The sequence below is a fragment of the Salmo salar genome, chromosome 13, assembly GCF_965601325.2.
Source record: "Salmo salar chromosome 13, fSalSal1, whole genome shotgun sequence".
In the NCBI taxonomy this organism is placed as follows: Eukaryota; Metazoa; Chordata; class Actinopteri; order Salmoniformes; family Salmonidae; genus Salmo; species Salmo salar.
Window position 1 is genome coordinate 38,445,210 of NC_138303.1, and position 18,237 is coordinate 38,463,446.

Below are 18,237 nucleotides of genomic sequence, written 5' to 3' on the forward strand. Positions count from 1 at the left end.
CCAGAGCCCGTAATTGGCTCTGCAAGAGTGGCCCAGCCAGAGCCAGGACTTGAACCCGATCTAACATCTCTGGAGAGAATTGAAAATAGAAATCCAACTTGACAGGGCTTGAGAGGATGGGAGAAACTCCCCAAATACAGGTGTTCCAAGCTTGTAGCATCATACCCAAGAAGACTTGAGGCTGTAATCGCTGCCTAAGGTGCTTCAACAAAGTACTGAGTAAAGGGTCTGAATACTTACGTATGTAAATGTAATATTTCAGTTTTTTATTTGTAATACATTTGGTTAAATGTATATACCTGTTTTGCTTTGTCATTACGAGGTATTGTGTGTAGATTGATGAGGGGGTAAAAAAACCGATTGAATCAATTTTAGAATAAGGCTGTAACGTAACAAAATGTGGAAAAAGTGAAGGGGTCAGAATACTTTCCCAAATGCACTGTAATTGTGGAATGAGAAAAGGGACCTTAGGTCTCCCATTAGTCTCACGGGGCTGGGCAGGTGGAGGAAGGGGACGTCCCATCTCTACTATGTCTGACTTTATGACTGTTGCACAGACTTAAAAAGGACACAGTTGAGTTTAATCTAACACGGTGGAGCTGACTGCTGGACTGGACTCTGAACTACCCACAAGGCACTAGTTTCCTAGTTTTTCCTCCAGCCTGCGTGTGAAGGAGAGTGGAAGCCGGTCACATTGTCCCAAAAAAGCTCTATATATGGGATGAGAGGGAGGAAGTTGGATTCCTCAATAGGGCATCCACCCAGTGGCTCAAGAAACCTGTGAGTACAATTTTTAATCTGCTTGATTCCTATGAGTTGTTTAAAAAAATGTTGTATTGCGCCCTAAAGTCAAGCAATGGAACAATAATGATAAGTGTATCAAATGTCATATATTGTAAAGGACGCCTTTTTCAGGTAGATTCTGATGATCTATTCCTCTGACAAGAATAATAGTGATCAATATGAAGTTAAGGTTCTTGCACTCCCTTCAGTTTAAAATATTCTTTGTGTGAATTACTGTAACACATCTGGGCTTTGTAAGCCAGGTAGATACACAGAATGTGATGGTATTGGCTCTGACATTGTCTAATTTGTTAGGCCCAACATCATGAAATTGTGTAAAAGCTAAACGCCTGTCTGATGTTTCACTAGCAGAGATGGGAAACGAGCCATGTAGACCGAATTGTGCAGTAGCAAAGTTGACTTTGTAAAGGTAAAAGAAGAGACTTGAGTTCCAGGATCCGGTCGACGTAAACGTTTTAATACAGAGTTTTGGGTATAGGTGGTCATGTGAAAATGCAAAGGCTAATAGCACCAGTGGCTAAAAAGCCACGACCAAGAATAGCATGGTGCAAATTATGCTTATGAGTCTCAAGAATATATAGTCGTTCTGAATTACATATAGATGCATCTTAACAGACAATGGTTGATATGAAACGGATACAATTCCTAGTTCAACAATGAAACATTTGCCACTTTGAGAACAGCGTATGATGTTCAGCAGCTTGAGCCACTTCCAAGGTTTGGATTGTCAGTGTCACGAGTTGAATTGTGTGTCCTGTGTGATCTAGGTGGTCATCAGGCATCTGGCTGGCCAGGCTGGCCACCACTGCTTTGTGGTATGTTGTATTTCTAGACCATGTTTTAGGGAAGTGAAAATTACTTCAGCTGGTTGACATGCGACTGTGTAGAGTAGACCGAAATACTTATCTGTTATATTGCTAGTATTGTCTCAAGGTTTCATGGTCTCCTCAATGGTCTCATCTGTGTATTCATTTAAAATACAATACATCTGATAATCACTACTCCAGCTCCACAGTTAGGTAGATGTCCTTGACTTTGAGGTAATCAGTGTAACTAAATAACTAAACCAGTCATTTCAAAGTGTGACGTGTTACATTTGCACCCTTGAGCAACACCCTGTGCATAAAATATAGGGCACACAGAGGCTGCTTTACACAGGCAGCCCAATTATATTTTTTCCACTAATTTGTCTTTTGACCAATCACATCAGATATTTTCACATTAGATATTTCTCAGAGCTCATCTGATTGGTCAAAATACCAATTTGGTGAATTAAAAGATCAGAATTGGGCTACCTGTCTAAACACAGCCGAGAGCATCAGTGTTTAACTAGATCTGCTTATAACAGGTGGCTTCACCCTGTATGACTAAAGTTAGTGTAAAACAGCACAGTAAAAAGCTGTTTGGTTAAAAGTTAAAGATCAAATTCCAATGACAATAGGAATGCGCTTTCAATAACTAAGAACAGATTTGGTAAGCCCACAATAACAATGTGATATTTGCTCTTGGTTAATCATTATTGATGGTCCAGGCTATAGGTCAATGCCTACCAGTTGATAGATCCTTACAGAGAGATTTGTGACTACAATACTAACATCTAATACTTTTACTAGCATAATTATTGTTCTAGACGTTTGACCCTCAATCTAATTTGATCGTTTTAGCAGCAATGTCTTTCAGTATTACTGGTATCTCGATATTTCCTCTCTTTCTAGGCTCTGAAGGCTGGCCGGGTTGAAACTGTTCAGAGAGATCTTCACTTCAGATCAGAAGTTCCTCCAGAAGACTACCTCACCTGACCTGACTGGGACCAGCAACAATACAGCCATGTCTCTGCGGATCCATGTGCTGGCCTGCTGCTTCGGCTTGGGCTCCTGGGTGGCTGTCAATGGCCTGTGGGTGGAGCTCCCCCTCATCGTTAACACTCTCCCCGAGGGCTGGGATCTACCATCTTACCTGACCGTTATTATCCAGCTCGCCAACCTGGGGCCTCTGCTGGTCACTCTTATGCACAAGCTGTGTCCGGGCCGTCTGAAGGAGAGAGCTGCCATCTACAGTGTGTTGTCCATAGGTGTCCTGGCCTGTATACTTCTGGCGTTCTCCTGGGACGAGACCACAGTGGTAGCGGCAGCATCTCGGAGCACAGCCTTCTTTATCCTCACCTTCTTCCTGGCCTTGGTGGACTGCACCTCCTCTGTCACCTTCCTGCCCTTCATGATGCAGCTGCCAGCCAACTACATCACCACCTACTTCATTGGAGAGGGCCTGAGTGGCTTTATCCCTGGTCTGGTGGCTCTCGGCCAGGGCATCGGCATGGCCAAGTGTGTGAATGCCACTCAGTCCTCTGGTAACCTCACTGAAGAGGATATGTACATTGTCCAGACCCAGTTTCTACCGCCCAACTTCTCCACTGAGGTGTTTTTCTTCTTCCTGGCGGCCATGATGTGCATCAGCCTGGCAGCATTCTCTGCACTAAACAGGCTCCCACGTACCTTTGAACTGTCCACAGAGAACTTGGTGCCAGACACTGACACAGTGGCGTCAGTCTGCTCCGGGCTAGACAACCATGGAGCAGTGACTGAAGGGGAGAACTCAAACCCAAAACGCCACAGTGAGGAATCAGGTCAGGCCAGGCCACAGCTGGCTAAATCAGGCCACTCTGTTTTCCAGTTAACTTTTATCTATTTCATGGTGGTCTGGGTGAATGGGGCGACTAACGGCCTCTTGACCTCGGTGCAGACATACTCCTGTATGCCCTACGGTAACCTGGCATATCACCTGTCGGCTGCTCTGGCATCCTGTGCCAACCCAGTGGCCTGTATAGTCGCCATGTTTTTTCCTAAAAGGTAAAACCTCAAATAGCCTCAGTAACTCTCTAAATGGATTCATATGGTTGAAATAGCTTTCCACTGTTAAAGGTTGACACATTTTACAGCATGCTAAGGTACAAATATGGTATATACTAGTATATGATAAAGTAATTCAGCTTTCCCTCACTATCTCTGCGGTTATCTAGAATGTCTTTACTTCAGATACAGGTACCTAACCAGTTCCTGTTCTGAGTCTCTGTTTAGGTCACTAGTGCTCCTGGGTGTACTGTGTCTCCTTGGATCAGTCTTTGGAGGATACAACATGGCAATGGCCACCATGAGTCCATGTCCACTATTACAAGGCTCCGCACTGGGAGAAGCCATCATAGTGAGTAACACACCTCTACCTGTAGAGATACTGTAGGTCTCAGTCCAGAGACACTTTCTAAGAAAAGGTTGGCCCTCTGTCAGTTCATTGATCCTTGTTATTGCAGAAAAGGAATAGTGACAAAGTTGTTGCTGTCATTTATGGAAGATGCTATCACCTTTTATTTTCTGGAATACCAATGATCTACAATAACTATACCAAGATAACATTTACAATTTAGTAATTTAGCAGACGCTTTTATCCAGAGAGAATTATCTTAAGATAGCTCGGTGGGACAACCACATATCTCAGTCACAGTAAGTCCATTTTTCCTCAAAGTAGCTGTCAGCAAAGTCAGTGCGAGTAGGAGGGGAGAAGTGAAGTGTGAGTATTAGTTCATAAAAGGCACTTGTTTTTGTTTGGGGGAGGTAATGTGGGATTATTTAAGATACTCTTTGAAGAGATAGGGTTTCAGATGTTTTTGTAAAATGGGCAGGGACTCTGCTGTCTTAGCTTCAAGGGGAAGCTGGTTCCACCATTGGGGTACCAGGACAGAGAAGAGCTTTGACTGGGCTGAGCGGGAGCTGCCGTACCGTAGGTGGCAGAACGTAGTACTCGGGTTGGGGTGTAGGGTTTGAGCATAGCCTGAAGTTAGGGAGGGGTAGTTCCTCTTGCTGCTCCATAGGCAAATACCATAGTTTTGTAGTGGATGTGAGCTTCAACTGCAACATACCGAAACAAAACTAACTATGCAAGACTTAGTATGCATAACAAACTATACAAGAGATTTTGTTGTAGAGTTAGGATTCTATTGCATTGCCAGGCATGTCTCAGGCATGTACTCTACACAGACCGGTGCGCCATAACCAATCAGAGCTGAAGTAGGCCTATATGCAAATTGAAATTGAAATTTGCTTAGTGACACAAATGTTTTGAGGGAACATTACTGATAATGTTACCTTGTAACCCTCAGGTGCTGTCGTGGGTCTTCTTCACAGGGATACTGTCTTATGTCAAGGTGATGGTGGGTGTCATCTTCAGAGATGAGAGCCACAGCGCCCTGGTGTGGTGTGGAGCAGCGGCACAGACAGGCTCTCTGCTGGGCTCTGTCGTCATGTTCCCACTGGTAAATGTGTACAACCTGTTTCAGTCAGGAGACTTCTGTAACACCAAGTGCCCTTTATGATGGTGACCTATTCCTAAAACACGAACATAACCACGGGTAAGTAGCCTTGTCCAAGCCAGAATGGCCCATCTCATGTTTCTGTACATGTACACTCCCGGAAAGGACACTAGTACCTGGTAGTACTTATACCAATTGGGGTGGTGTGTGAATAATGTGGGGAATGAACAATGACTGGACAAGATTAGAGATTGGACATACCTTGAAGGGCACTCTCTTCTGAGAGAAATCCACCTGGATCAATGGACTAAAATATAACATTTCAAAATGTTGCTCAATTAATATTTGAAAATATTTTTTATAAAGTGTGATTCACAACCCACGCTCAAGGTTAGCAATGATTGTTTAAAATGTGTGCCCTAGTAAGTGGGTGAAGCACCTTTGAAATACTTTCTGTGAATAGCCTAAATCTTTGAATCTTTATTGTGTTGAATTTTTTGTTGTTGTTGGACCAAATCTTTATTCATTTTAAAATGTTGTTGTTGGGGTAGGCTACATGCACAAATTCACATAATTTAATAGTTAAGCCCCCCCCCCCCCCCCCCACACACACACAACAACTTCCATTTGTCGGGGAAGAGACTCTACACGGTGTCAGAAGCGTTCCACAAAACATTAGGACCACCTACCTAATATTGAGTTGTACCCCCTTTTGCCCAAAGAACAACCTCAATTCCTCGGGCATGGAATACAAGGTGTCGAAAGCATTCCCCGGAGATGCTGGCGCATGTTGACTCAAGTTGGCTGGATATCCTTTGGATGGTGGACCATTCTTGATACACAAGGGAAACTGTTGAACGTGAAAAACCCAGCAGCGCCCCATTCAAAGGAACTTAAATATTTTGTCTTGCCCATTCACCCTCTGAATGGCACACATACACAATCCATGTCTCAATTGTCTCAAGGCTTAAAAATCATTTTTAACCTGTCTCCTCCCCTTCATCTACACTCACTTGAAGTAGGTTAAACAGGTGACATCAATAAGGGATACTAGCTTTCATCTGAAATCATCTGGTCAGTCTGTCATGTTTAATGTTTTGTATACTCAGTGTATGTATGTATGTATGTATGTATGTATGTATGTATGTATGTATGTATGTATGTATGTATGTATGTATGTATGTATGTATGTATGTATGTATGTATGTATGTACAGTACCAGTCAAAAGCTAAGACACACCTACTCATTCATGGGTTTTTCTTTATTTTTACTATTTTCTACATTGTAGAATAATAGTGAAGACATCAAAACTATGAAATAACACATATGGAATCCTGTAGTAACCAAAAAAAGTGTTAAATAAAAGTCAGATTCTTCAGTAGTAGCCACCCTTTGCCTTGATGACAGCTTTGCACACTCTTGGCATTCTCTCAACCAGCTTCATGAGGCAGTCACCTGGAATGCATTTCAATTAACAGGTATGCCTTGACCTTTTAAGGATTAGACCCTTTTTTTTCAAATTTTCTCCTAAAATGACATACCCAAATCAAACTACCTGTAGCTCAGGACCTGAAGCAAGGATATGCAAATTCTTGATACCATTTCAAAGGAAACACTTGACGTTTGTGGAAATGTGAAATTAATGTAGGAGAATATAACACAGATATGGTAAAAGATAATACAAAAAAAAACATTTTTAATTTTTTTGTAACATCAACATTGAAATGCAAGAGAAAGGCCATAAGGCCATAAATTCCACCCAAGGGGCAATTTAGATTTGGCCACTAGATGGCAGCAGTGTATGTGAAGTTAGCTTGCAGGCGACTGGCCCACCACAAGGAGTCGCTGGAGTCGTCTGTCCACGGTTGCAACACTCACTACCGAGTTCTAAAACTGCCTCTGGCAGCAACGTCAGCACAAGAAGTGTTCATCGGGAGCTTCATGAAATGGGTTTCCATGGCCGAGCAGCCGCACACAAGCCTAAGATCAACATGTGCAATTCCAAGCGTCAGCTGGAGTTGTGCAAAGCTTGCTACCATAGGACTCTGGACCAGTGGAAACACGTTTTCTGGAGTGATGAATCGCGCTTCACCATCTGGCAGTCTGACTGACAAATCTGGGTTTGCTGGATGCCAGGAGAACGCTACCTGCCCAAATGCACAGTGTAAACTGTAAAGTTTGGTGGAGGAGGAATAATGCTCTGGGGCTGTTTTTCATGGATCGTGCCAGGCCTCTTAGTTCCAGTGAAGGGAAATCTTAACGCTACAGCATACAATGACATTCTAGACGATTCTGTGTTCAACTTTGTGGCAACAGTTTGGGGAAGCCCTTTCCAGTTTCAGCATGACAATGCCCCTGTGCACAAAGTGAGGTCCATACAGAAATGGTTTGTCAAGAAGAACTTGACTGGCCTGCACAGAGCCTTGACCTCGACCCCATCAAACACCTTTAGGATGAATTGTAACGCCGACTGCGAGACAGGCTGAATAGCCCAACATCAGTGCCCGACCTCACTAATGCTCTTGTGGCTGATTGGAAGCAAGTCCCCGCAGCAATGTTCCAACATCTAGTGGAAAGCCTTCCCAGAAGAGTGGAGGTTGTTATAGGAGCAAAGGGGGGACCAACTCCTTATTAATTATATATTGTTTATTTGTATGTTTGGCTTTAGCTGAGATTATTCTTTACAGAGTCAAGTATATTTTTCAAGGCCTCAATTGTTCTTTGTCAAGCACCATTCATTCTCACTGTTGATAATTCTAATGTTATATTAGAATATTGTAATATTGTATTATCTAATAGTGATAATAGTAATAATAGTAACTGTATCCACTGGCGAATTGGGAGAGAGTGAGGTGAATGCCATATAAGAGCCAACATCTTTTTTTCCGGCAGTGCTGCCTGCCAGCAGTAATTGTCTCCTCTGATTTATTGAGTCATTAAGTAACATAGTAGATGCAAAGCATTGAATATTTACATTCATGCACTTTGAAATTGAGTAACTTTGACCCAGAAGCATTTAACTGCAGGGCAATCACACATCCTATGAAGGAATGTGCCTACCTGATTTAGGGAACACAGTGAACAGTTGGGGCAAATTTCATCGTAAAACGTTTCGTTGGTGTTAAATACAGTCTGTTAACAAACTTCAATGTATAAGGTGATGGTTCGGATTACGGGATGCCAAAGTCATATTTTTCATATTCTGTTTGACTTAAAGGGTTGTTCATATTCACTTAGATCTGTGGACCATAATTATTTTAATAGCTAGCTCGGAATATGAGCTTTCAGAAAGTTGTTTATATAGTATAGAGATCAGCCCTTTCGGGAGTCCAGGTTCAGTAGTTGGGTTTTCCAAGGGACTCCATAGGCCAGCATAGTTGACCTAAGTTGTAAATATAGAAAAAAGGAGTTGCCTGTAATGTGCCTTTCAAATTTTGGAGTGTTCTCAAACCATTACTTTCATTGATAACGGCAAGGATACAGATTCCACATTTGGACTATTGGGGGGAATGCAAAAGGCTGCCCTCCAGATCACAAGGCGTTATAGTGAAATATTGAAGTATGGGCATGCCATTTTGATTCTCAGTTACATTGTTTTTAAATGTTGTGCCAAATAGAGATTGCTTAAGCAATAATGGCACCAAACCGTAGTTTACCTTGTTTAACAGATATATCAGTTAAGACCAACTCTTCCATGGCAATAGGAGACACTATATTTCTCTATATACACAGCCAGGGGGCGGAAGAATCATGTCTAAACCAATTTAGGATTGTTGACTTTTTTTCATACATGTATGATTTTTTTGAACCAAGTTGAATATGTGGAATAAGCAGAATCCAGATTCACTCAAAATTAAGTCAATTAAGTAAATAACACTTTATTAAATAAATTATTAAACAGACAAGACTGTTTATCAGACAGATGATGTCACCTTGTATTGCTACTAGTGAACCCACTGGGCTCTTTGCTGTGTGTGAATGTTACACATTGCAACTCTAGATGGCATCACTATACCATGTCAGAAAAAAGTGCCTACAATTCTTTGCATTCCTCTGGCACCCCAGAAGATTCTCTTTACACAAAATACATTTAATAACACTTTGTCTATTTAACACTGCTTTTATATCTCTGTTTGTGTGTGTCTGTGAACGTTTTCAAGAGCTTTCCATGTAAGATCATCATATGACTTGCACTGTTGATTGTTTTTGTAAATACAATATAGATCACACGACGTCATGTGTCAATATGTTCAATGTCATGTGTTCACTCACGTACAATGTGGCTTCGAGACATACTATGGCTATCATGCATGTCTGAGAATTCGATTATTGCAGATTACAGCACCTTCTCTCAGGAGGATGCTGCTCTTCCATGGGAAGCGTGATGTCCCCATCAGCAGCTGTTGTTCCTTCAGTCTCTATCCCCTTCCCCTCAGACGAGTGGCGGACCACAAATAGGTCCCCCTAGCAGCCCCAGGTCTGAGGAGAAGCCCAGGGAGGGGGTTACTAACGAAGGGAGGTCAGAGTAGAGAAGGCAGTCAGTTGGCTGTTGGCCCTGTCGCTGGTCACTTGGGAGCTCCGCTGACCCCGGCACTGAGTAAAAACAAAAAAGAAAGAGGGCAATGATTATCCCCACCCTGCCTCTGGGTCAGCTGAGGATCAGGCTAAGAGCAGATGTGACTTTCTCACTTGGATTTGAGGAAAGGAAACCCCCTTTTCCTGGAATCACTGCAGTGGTTTACTCACATTGTTGACAATGAATAAGCCTGAGCTATTTTATCATTAGTGGATTATATCATGTAAAAGAAAAATGTAAAGGTAGTTTGGATAAAGTGTTACATTAAGTTGAAGATGAATCAGAATTTGTCTGTATTTCTTTTTTATTTTATATAAAAGTCCTTTTTTGTTTTGGGCACTTACTCAGCTTGTTACGCACAATTCACCGCATCATGCATGCAAATGTCGTTCCACTTTGCTTCACAACGACCATGAATATCTCAGTGCAACTAAGAGGTTTTCTGCTAGCTTCATTAGCTGAATTCCTTGATTGGCCTGGGCATTTGTGGCGAGGCATTGACAAGACAGCACAAAGCAGCAGCAGCAAAAGAAAAGTGTATCATTTTCATCTGAGTGTCAGATGGCCCATCGCTTCTCCAGCTGGACAGGAGGGGCTGTGGCCACCTGGATTCCCTGTCTTGGTCCTGTGAGATCCTGCAGTCTCCTCTGCCATGTGAGGACTCCACTTACTACGCCACTGAGAGGCCCATCTGGTCAGGACGACACCTCCCAGTGTGGACCCCCACCCTCACACCCAAACGAACCCCCACCCTCACACCCAAACGAACCCCCACCCTCACACCCCACTGAACCACCACCCTACCCAGCCGCTTCCCCTCCCAGCTCCCAGCTAAATGAGCAGCGCGTCAAATTGAAAAGGGAATTTACCCTCTTTAATTAACAGAATCAGAGGATGAATTCAGAAAATGACACGATGAACTCTAAACCACCACTCTAAATAAATATCCTATCTGACTAGTTGCTGAATCCACAGATATGTCACCTGTGCCTGACACTGTAACTGTGATTATATGACCCCCTTTGTAAAGTCGGTAAAACAACAGTCATTTAAGAATTCATGATTAACATTAATACTCAAATTTACTACACCACCCGCTAAAAAGTAGCGTAATTAGACTAGTAAAGCTGTTTTGTCAAAACGTCAACAAAATCCAAAATGTGGGGGAAATTTGCATGGGGACATTTTTGCTTGAGCAAACCCAGATGGAGACAAATGCTGGCAGCTGATATTCAGGTGAACAGCTTGTGGAAACCAATTGCTGATGCATGCAGACAATCAAGTGACAGACACACAAGGAAATATTCAGACATTAGTACTTCAATAAGTACGCCCCATCTCCTATCAATTTCTATTTAAATAATGCTATCCCATAAAATTAGATTGAACGTTACAGCCCTCTGTCATTTCCCTGTATTCTCTCCCTGTAGACAGCAGTGCTCATGCCTGCTCTTCTTTTTCCATCAGCTGATATTGATGTTAGTTTAATGAAGTGCCTACCGCTCCACTCTTGGAAGAGACAAGTCTGTCAGCATATGTAAATGCTTCCTGCTTGTCAATGTGGCTGGGGGTTCTGCAGGGGTCAGCATGCACCCACCAACCCCCTCTCTGGGAACCCTTTGTTCTGGGGGCTGACTGTGCCATATGTGGGGACCAATGATAGAGATGCACAGCAGGGAGGAGGGGAAAACTTGTTACGCTGTTGTAGTGAGCTAATTACTACACTTACCTAGTTGATAGAAGAGCGCTCATGAGTGAGTAACTAAATAGACAAATGTTTCACCTTTTCTTCATGGATGTCTGTCTGAAAGCATGTTTTCTAAAATGTCAGTGATTTGGACTGTAGTTAAATTCTTATGGCACTTTGATGATCACTGTTTGGGAAAAGGTTTTTCTAATTTTGTAACCATAAACAGGTACAAATGGTAGATAACAGCAATATAAAGTAAAATCTTTACAGTGCTTCTTTGCATTGTACTGTGCAATTCAAAGGCAATTGACTGGTTCATGGTACCTGACTGCCAGCCCCATAACCTTGAGATGACATAGAGAAATGATTTGTGAAAATGTTGATTCCTCCGTTAGTTCCTGGGTTGAACCTCACCTGACTGGGCCTGATTTTGATGTTGACACAATGCCCATGTGGCTGGCCAACCAGTCATTTTCATTCATTATAATTTATATCATTATAATGTATATCTTCTCTGTATGCGTCCCAAATGGCACACTATTCCCTACATAGTGCACTACTTTTGACCAAAACGCTATGGGAATAGGGTGCCACTTGGGACAAAGTCTCTGTTCCTAATGCTCTGAGTTATGTGATGAGGCATTGGCAGTCTGTGCTACATCAATGGTTACAGGATGAGTTGCCAGGCTAGCATTGATGCAGTAGCACAGTTGACATGCCAGGCTGTGCTCAATAAAGCAGCAGACTCTAGAGACCATTGACAGTACCAAGCAGCATACTGTACTGCAAGCAGTAATGTGGCGAGAGATCCCATTAGGGTCAAAGGACCTGTGGATAGGGTTTATGATGACCGGCTTCCATTATCTAGGACCATTTTATCTTTCTGTGGACCACCTACAGAATTAGCTAACCATTTCCCACACAGCGATGTGATGATCATGGGTTAAGATTTAGTTATATAAATATTATCACCATTCCCTGTAAAACTAGTTTTTATATCTATGGTAATCAACAATAGAAGCATTGAATTATTGATCGCTACTCTGATGGGTCCAGTAAGGGATGGTTTGGGGCAACAATATTGGATGCCCCTTTTGGATACCCATATGATGATGGGGATTTTGACCCCCCCTTTAACACTGAGAGCTCTCTCGTTGCATGGACCCCCCCTTCCCCTACAGCACCCTACCCCCCTTGACCAGTCTGGCACAGCTGCTGGGAGTTGCCAAGCCCGGCCGAGGCATAGGCCCTTTGTCTGTGGGGCCAGTCAAGTGGAAAATGGCCACTACAGAGCCCACTTCAGAGAGCCGTCACCCTTTGAAGGGGATTGATGGCCTTTGACAGCCACAGTGTTAACATGGAGCACATAGGAACACAGCACGGCTATTATTGTGTTTACCAGTGCAGGGGGAGAAAAGAGAGGATAAAGGGGAGACCCCCTTGGTTGATATTTGCAGCCAACAGAGACAAGGGGCTTGTCTTACGGACAAGCATCACAGACCGATGACATATGATAACTGACAGCCAGGTATAGCTGTATATCATATTTGCATAATATCTGCTGCTCCATTGGTACTGTAAACAAACCACTCGTCTGCTGAATAATATGTCCTCAACCAGGCCATCATAGTAATATTAGGGACAGTTCGAAAACAAATGCACCGCCCCTTCCCAAGGTAAAAAATATCTTCACATGACCCCACCCCCCCCCCCCCCCCCCACCCCGCACTGTAAATGAAATGTGCACCCCCCTTGTTGAATTAGCTCAAAATAATGTTTACGACCACAAATAACAATAACTGTACCAACCTTGTGTTTATAAATGTGGATATCGACTTTTCCACTTCAGCATGTTTTTGTAGTGGCACAATTGATGCCACACAGGGTTACGGGCCAGAAGGTTGATGGTTCTTCGACCACTCACTCTCTCTGCCTGTGTCATTACACTACGATCAAAGCCGGCTGCAGACAATGATTTTCAACATTTTGATGGTATATTTATAATTACAGTGAGCTCCAAAAGTATTGTTGTTTTGGCTCTGTAATCTAGAGCTTTGGATTTGAATGATACAATGACTATGAGTTTAAAGTGCAGGCTGTCAGCTTTAATTTGAGGATATTTTCAAGTTTCTACTGTCACAAGCTTGATGTAGTCATTGCATGCTAGGAATATGAGACCAAATACTTAACTTTTTACTATTTTAATAGTAATACTTTTGGTCCCCTGAAATGGTGGGACAATTAATTTGAAAATATCCTCAAATTAAAGCTGACAGTCTGCACTTGAACCTCATAGTCATTGTATCATTTCAAATCCAAAGTGCTGGAGTACAGAGCCAAAACATCAACAAATGTGTTACTGTCCCAATACTTTTGGAGCTCACTGTTTATAAATACTGTATATGCAATTTATTTTCCACCAACAGGTTTCTGTGCCAATGCACCATACAACCAATAAGCAAAGCATACCAACTTCGGGCACTTCAACATCAAGGTTTGCATTTTCAACACCACAATCAAATAGACCATGTCAATCTCGACAAACAGAAAATACTTCCCTCCCTACCTACCTTGTCCCCAATATTGAAGGCTTGGCTATATGGAGTACCACCGTATGAGTCATAAAACCCGGAAAATGGTTTCAATCGTTATTTCACCATTCATTTTTCCATATGGGATTTTAGAACTACTGTATATAAGGTCTGTGTTTCATGTAGGTTTACCCTGTCATTACGTTTTGATAACCGCGCAAATATTTTACTTTTATCAATAATTAGCATTGCACATTTTTTTAGAGTAAATTGAGGTGAAAATATTGACAAAACCTACCTTGTCCAAGAGAGAATTACACGGCTATCAAAATGTCACGCCAAGGTAAGCCTACACCAAACATACAATTTATTAGAATTTGTTGTAATATTCACGATGTGAAAAAGGAATGGCAGAAAAACCATTGTGACCATTTCCGTGTTTTTATGGGTATTATGACGTGTCCACTGTTGCGGACTATTGAAGCAGGTCCTAGGTGCGCATGAAGCTTTCCTGAATAACTGGGCCTGCTGGGAGCCACATTATTAAAGGACGACTTGGGAGAATTATGATCTGCAACAAACAGCGCATCTCAATATCAGAAGTAAAATTACAGCCAGACTGGCCTGCTACAATGCCTTTCTAGACCTTATAAACTGTTGAGAGTAGACCCACAACTGACCTATATGGAATAAATTGAATTAAATGTTCAAATGACAGGACTTTTGCGCCGTTATTCAAATTACATTATTCACTGCCATTTACAGCCTAGAGCAGGGGCGAAAATCTGATATCAACTTTGGAGGGGACAATTACATGAAATTTTCTCAAGAGCAATTCCTGAGGGGGACACCAAAAGTAGTGCTGTAACACATAGCCTACATTGTAATATGGTAAATGTATATTGAGGAACCAAAGAAATAAGGTGTTTGCCGTACTCCTAACTACCGGTACCCAAAACTACACAACTAATCACAACAGCAATACCATTGCCTTTAACAAATCTTAGTTCAGTCACCAGTTTAAGTTGTGAGTGGGAGTATCCATGGCATTTTCCAATTATGTTCCTATTTTACAAGTCAAAAAAATTGAGAACCTTTCATAATGTTGCCAAACAAAGACTCAACAAACTTACCTGAGACTCCCTGTCTCTGCCAGTCTGTCCCTGCATATCTGTCCCCAACTCTGCTGTCTGTGTGCCATCTGTTGCCTGCTCTGCCTAATGACATCATTGTGAAACATTTCCATTAGAATTTCATTTCTTTCTTATGAACATTTTATCAACTAGTCTTTGAGATATTAGGCTACTAGGTTTCTTACTTTGCGTTTTGGTGTACTGAAAAATACTCTGATGTCCGTCTTTTATTTTTCTGCCATTTTTCTACCTGGCTGGCTGGCTACACACACACAGGTTATTTACAGTAGGAGATGGGCTTCTATCATCTTATCTTTTATCATTCTATTTGGGCTTCGACCTAAAAGGTAGCTAGCAAATGTGAAACGGATTAAAATGACAAGAGTTGACAGCTGTATGAGTTCACCATTTACACAACATATGCTGCAACCTTTTGTAATTTTAATAGTTTGTTTCATATTGGCTGGCAACCAACAATAGCTGAATTTGCAAAGCTAGCGAGCACCAATTCCGTTTCAGTGGTGTTTGCTATAATCTTTGCTACCCGGGTTAAATAAAGGTGAAATAAAATAAATAAATAAAAGTTCCCTTGCGACAATTTAGCTTTTGCAACGAGACCATTAAATATATTTAAGACAATGGTAGAAGAGAGTGTAGTTCTGTTCAGTTTGGACTTCAGTTTATCGCTAACATTATCACAGGGACTTTGAAGCACTAACTTACATCATCTGCATGCTGATCTTGGAATAAATTGACGATAGCAAAGATTCCATCTTTGACGAGGCCACATGAATGGAATAGGTACTAGCTAGCTTAATAGTTAATATTTGCGCGCTAGCTCTGCATATTCAGCTAGTGTGTGTGCGTGATTGACTGGATTAACCTCACGTCAGTTACGTTCATTGAGTGCCTTTCAGACAGTAGATACGACCCCTCTGTTACCTTGCCAACTAAGGAACTGGCAGTGGATCAAATCATTGTGATGCAAAGGGTGGGGGGGTCGCAATCTTTTGAAACTTAAAAACGCGCTATTAAGTGTCTATAATCAGCACAATTGCTTTCATTGTGTATTATTAATATTATTTAAATTACATAGTTATGTTTCAATGATATATTGGGGGGGCCAAATCATATTTTTCCCAGGATGGGGGGGTCGTGTCCCCCCCGGGATTTCCGCCCCTGGCCTAGAGAATACTTTTGTACTCACTTGTTGTAGGCTAGTCTAGATAATTGAATTGTCCCTAAACAAGATCAATCAGGGAGCTTTTTGAGCTGCTTGTCTCACGTCTTCAATGTTCTTTCATGTGCGATGACGTACCTGGCCACTTCGCTGCCTATCAGCTATTCATCCTTGTTCTCGTGGATTTATATTGCAGCTTTTAATGATTTTATTTGTGGTATGATTGCTAGTTAGCCCATTGCAGATCTAGACATACGACCACCTACCACTATCTTCACTATGAATGGTGGATAGAAGGCAGAATAGACAGTTAGACTGGTAGACTATATTGACCTGTGGTATATTTAGCGCATAGTGCATACGGGAAGTAGCAAAACACTTTGATAGGGGAAGCGCATGTAAGCAGATTTGGACATTTGGCTAGGATGGAAGAAATTATATAATGACACACTACCCTCCCCCAACTGTCCCTTGGTTATATAGGTTACAGTGAAACGTCTCAGCTGGTGTGCTGACAGTTGGTTAATTATTTACTCCATTTCCAATGTGTAGAGCAGCTGAATGTGCAACAGTGATTATATCTGCAACAAATGGTCTTGCTATGGTATGTCATTATCCAGATTCTCAGTAGTTGGACCATTTTCTGCCACAGATGCCGCTGTTGTATTACGTCTCACATGAGTTTGTCTGGGGGCTAATATGGGTTTACTAGAAAAGAGCAGGAGGCGTCATTGTGTTAAAGCTCACCTGATCTCAGTCTTCTGTCATATGGCAGTTCCACCTTCTCACAGGTCCCTCTCCTCAGGGCCCTGCCTCAGGGTGGTCCATCTGGGGAGTTATGGAACTGATGTCTGAAGTGGGTGAAGGTGGTAACATATTATACAGAGACGGTAGTTAGCACAAACTAATTCTTAGACATCCATTCGAATGCAGCCACGAAGTCCCACTTTATTACTGCACAATTTTACCTGGAAAAAAACAGTGAGACATCGGATCTGGGAAAACATCCCAAAACCGTAGCTTACCTTGCATAACTGATTTATTATTTTCTGCTGAGGCAGAGTTTTCCTCTTTGTCCTTGAGCACCTGCTGGTGTTATCTCTCCTATAGTGTTCATTGTCAGAGGCTTTTGATGGTGCTGTGTTGTATGGCTTGAGTGTGCTTTGAATGTGAAGTTCTGTGTGTCACACAGCACAAATGTATAGGTCTTTGAAAGCAAAATATTTCAACAACGATCCAAAAGGGTTGGCTGTGATTTTGGACTGTGGCGTGTATGCCTCTTTCTAAACAGGTGAGGGGACAGAACCACAGGTAATGGTTTATCCACCAGCCCACCCCTGACGACAGTGGTGCTTTGCAATAATGGCCAGATCAATGAATAAAGGTGTCTATTTGGACTCAGTTCAAGGGAAATGTCCTAGCGTGGTCTTCACCTTTCTGATTGAAATTATGAACTTTGATACCTGGTATCTAACAGAGGACCTTGAGTGCTCAATAAAAAGTGAATGATCTTTTCAAGGTTTGATGATTTACTTTCTCCTTCATTCATTTATTTAGTTGCCTTAATTCCTGAATCATTATGCCTATAAGCAGAATTATTCAAGATAAGAAACAAAGTATGTATTATGCTCATGTTGCTCTGTGGTATTGTTCACTTTCCTTGCTGCCCTCACTTTACTATGATTTACTTCATTATGTGGATAGATATAGGATGCATGAAATAATGTAATATGCTAATTTGACATCTGCATACTGCCATGCCTCGGTGCCAGCTATAAAAGGACAAGAACACAATCACACTCTCTTTGATGACGACAATTGGCAAAGTCCCCAACCCTTAAAGTGACCTGCGCTGCTGTTGCTGGATGAATCCAGTGGGGAGAGAGTGCACTCAGTATATCTACAGTACAGGGCCTAGATTCACACTATCCAGCACAGCAGACAATGTCCTTGAGAGTTAATGCCTTATTAGTTTATCTAACAGTTAAACTTGATCCTGTTTTCTTTCACAGCATTTATAGA

General features: G+C 42.0%; 1 protein-coding gene and 1 long non-coding RNA gene across 2 annotated transcripts; one reads left to right on the top strand and one right to left on the bottom strand.

The window, feature by feature from the left end:
* Positions 1 to 452: 452 nt before the first annotated feature.
* slc52a3-1 (solute carrier family 52 member 3-1) lies at positions 453 to 9,337 on the top strand. Its single transcript, XM_014136213.3, has 4 exons — positions 453 to 780; positions 2,520 to 3,650; positions 3,879 to 4,002; positions 4,955 to 9,337. Exons 2-4 carry the CDS (start codon positions 2,632 to 2,634, stop codon positions 5,165 to 5,167), a joined length of 1,356 nt encoding a protein of 451 aa, XP_013991688.1. The 5' UTR covers positions 453 to 780; positions 2,520 to 2,631; the 3' UTR covers positions 5,168 to 9,337.
* Positions 8,959 to 14,570, bottom strand: LOC123726212 (uncharacterized). The gene is made up of 2 exons (XR_006758567.2): positions 14,201 to 14,570; positions 8,959 to 9,698 (listed from the first exon to the last, which is right to left on the bottom strand). It is a non-coding gene; the product is annotated as an uncharacterized LOC123726212 (long non-coding RNA).
* Between the last annotated feature and the right edge of the window lie 3,667 nt (positions 14,571 to 18,237).

What these genes read in the sequence shown, in the direction of transcription:
- slc52a3-1 (XM_014136213.3), top strand. Translation starts at nt 2,632, where the DNA reads ATGTCTCTGCGGATCCATGTGCTGGCCTGCTGCTTCGGCTTGGGCTCC. An exon ending in GCCATGTTTTTTCCTAAAAG is followed by an intron (nt 3,651 to 3,878) that starts GTAAAACCTCAA and finishes GTCTCTGTTTAG; the next exon opens with GTCACTAGTGCTCCTGGGTG. An exon ending in CACTGGGAGAAGCCATCATA is followed by an intron (nt 4,003 to 4,954) that starts GTGAGTAACACA and finishes TGTAACCCTCAG; the next exon opens with GTGCTGTCGTGGGTCTTCTT.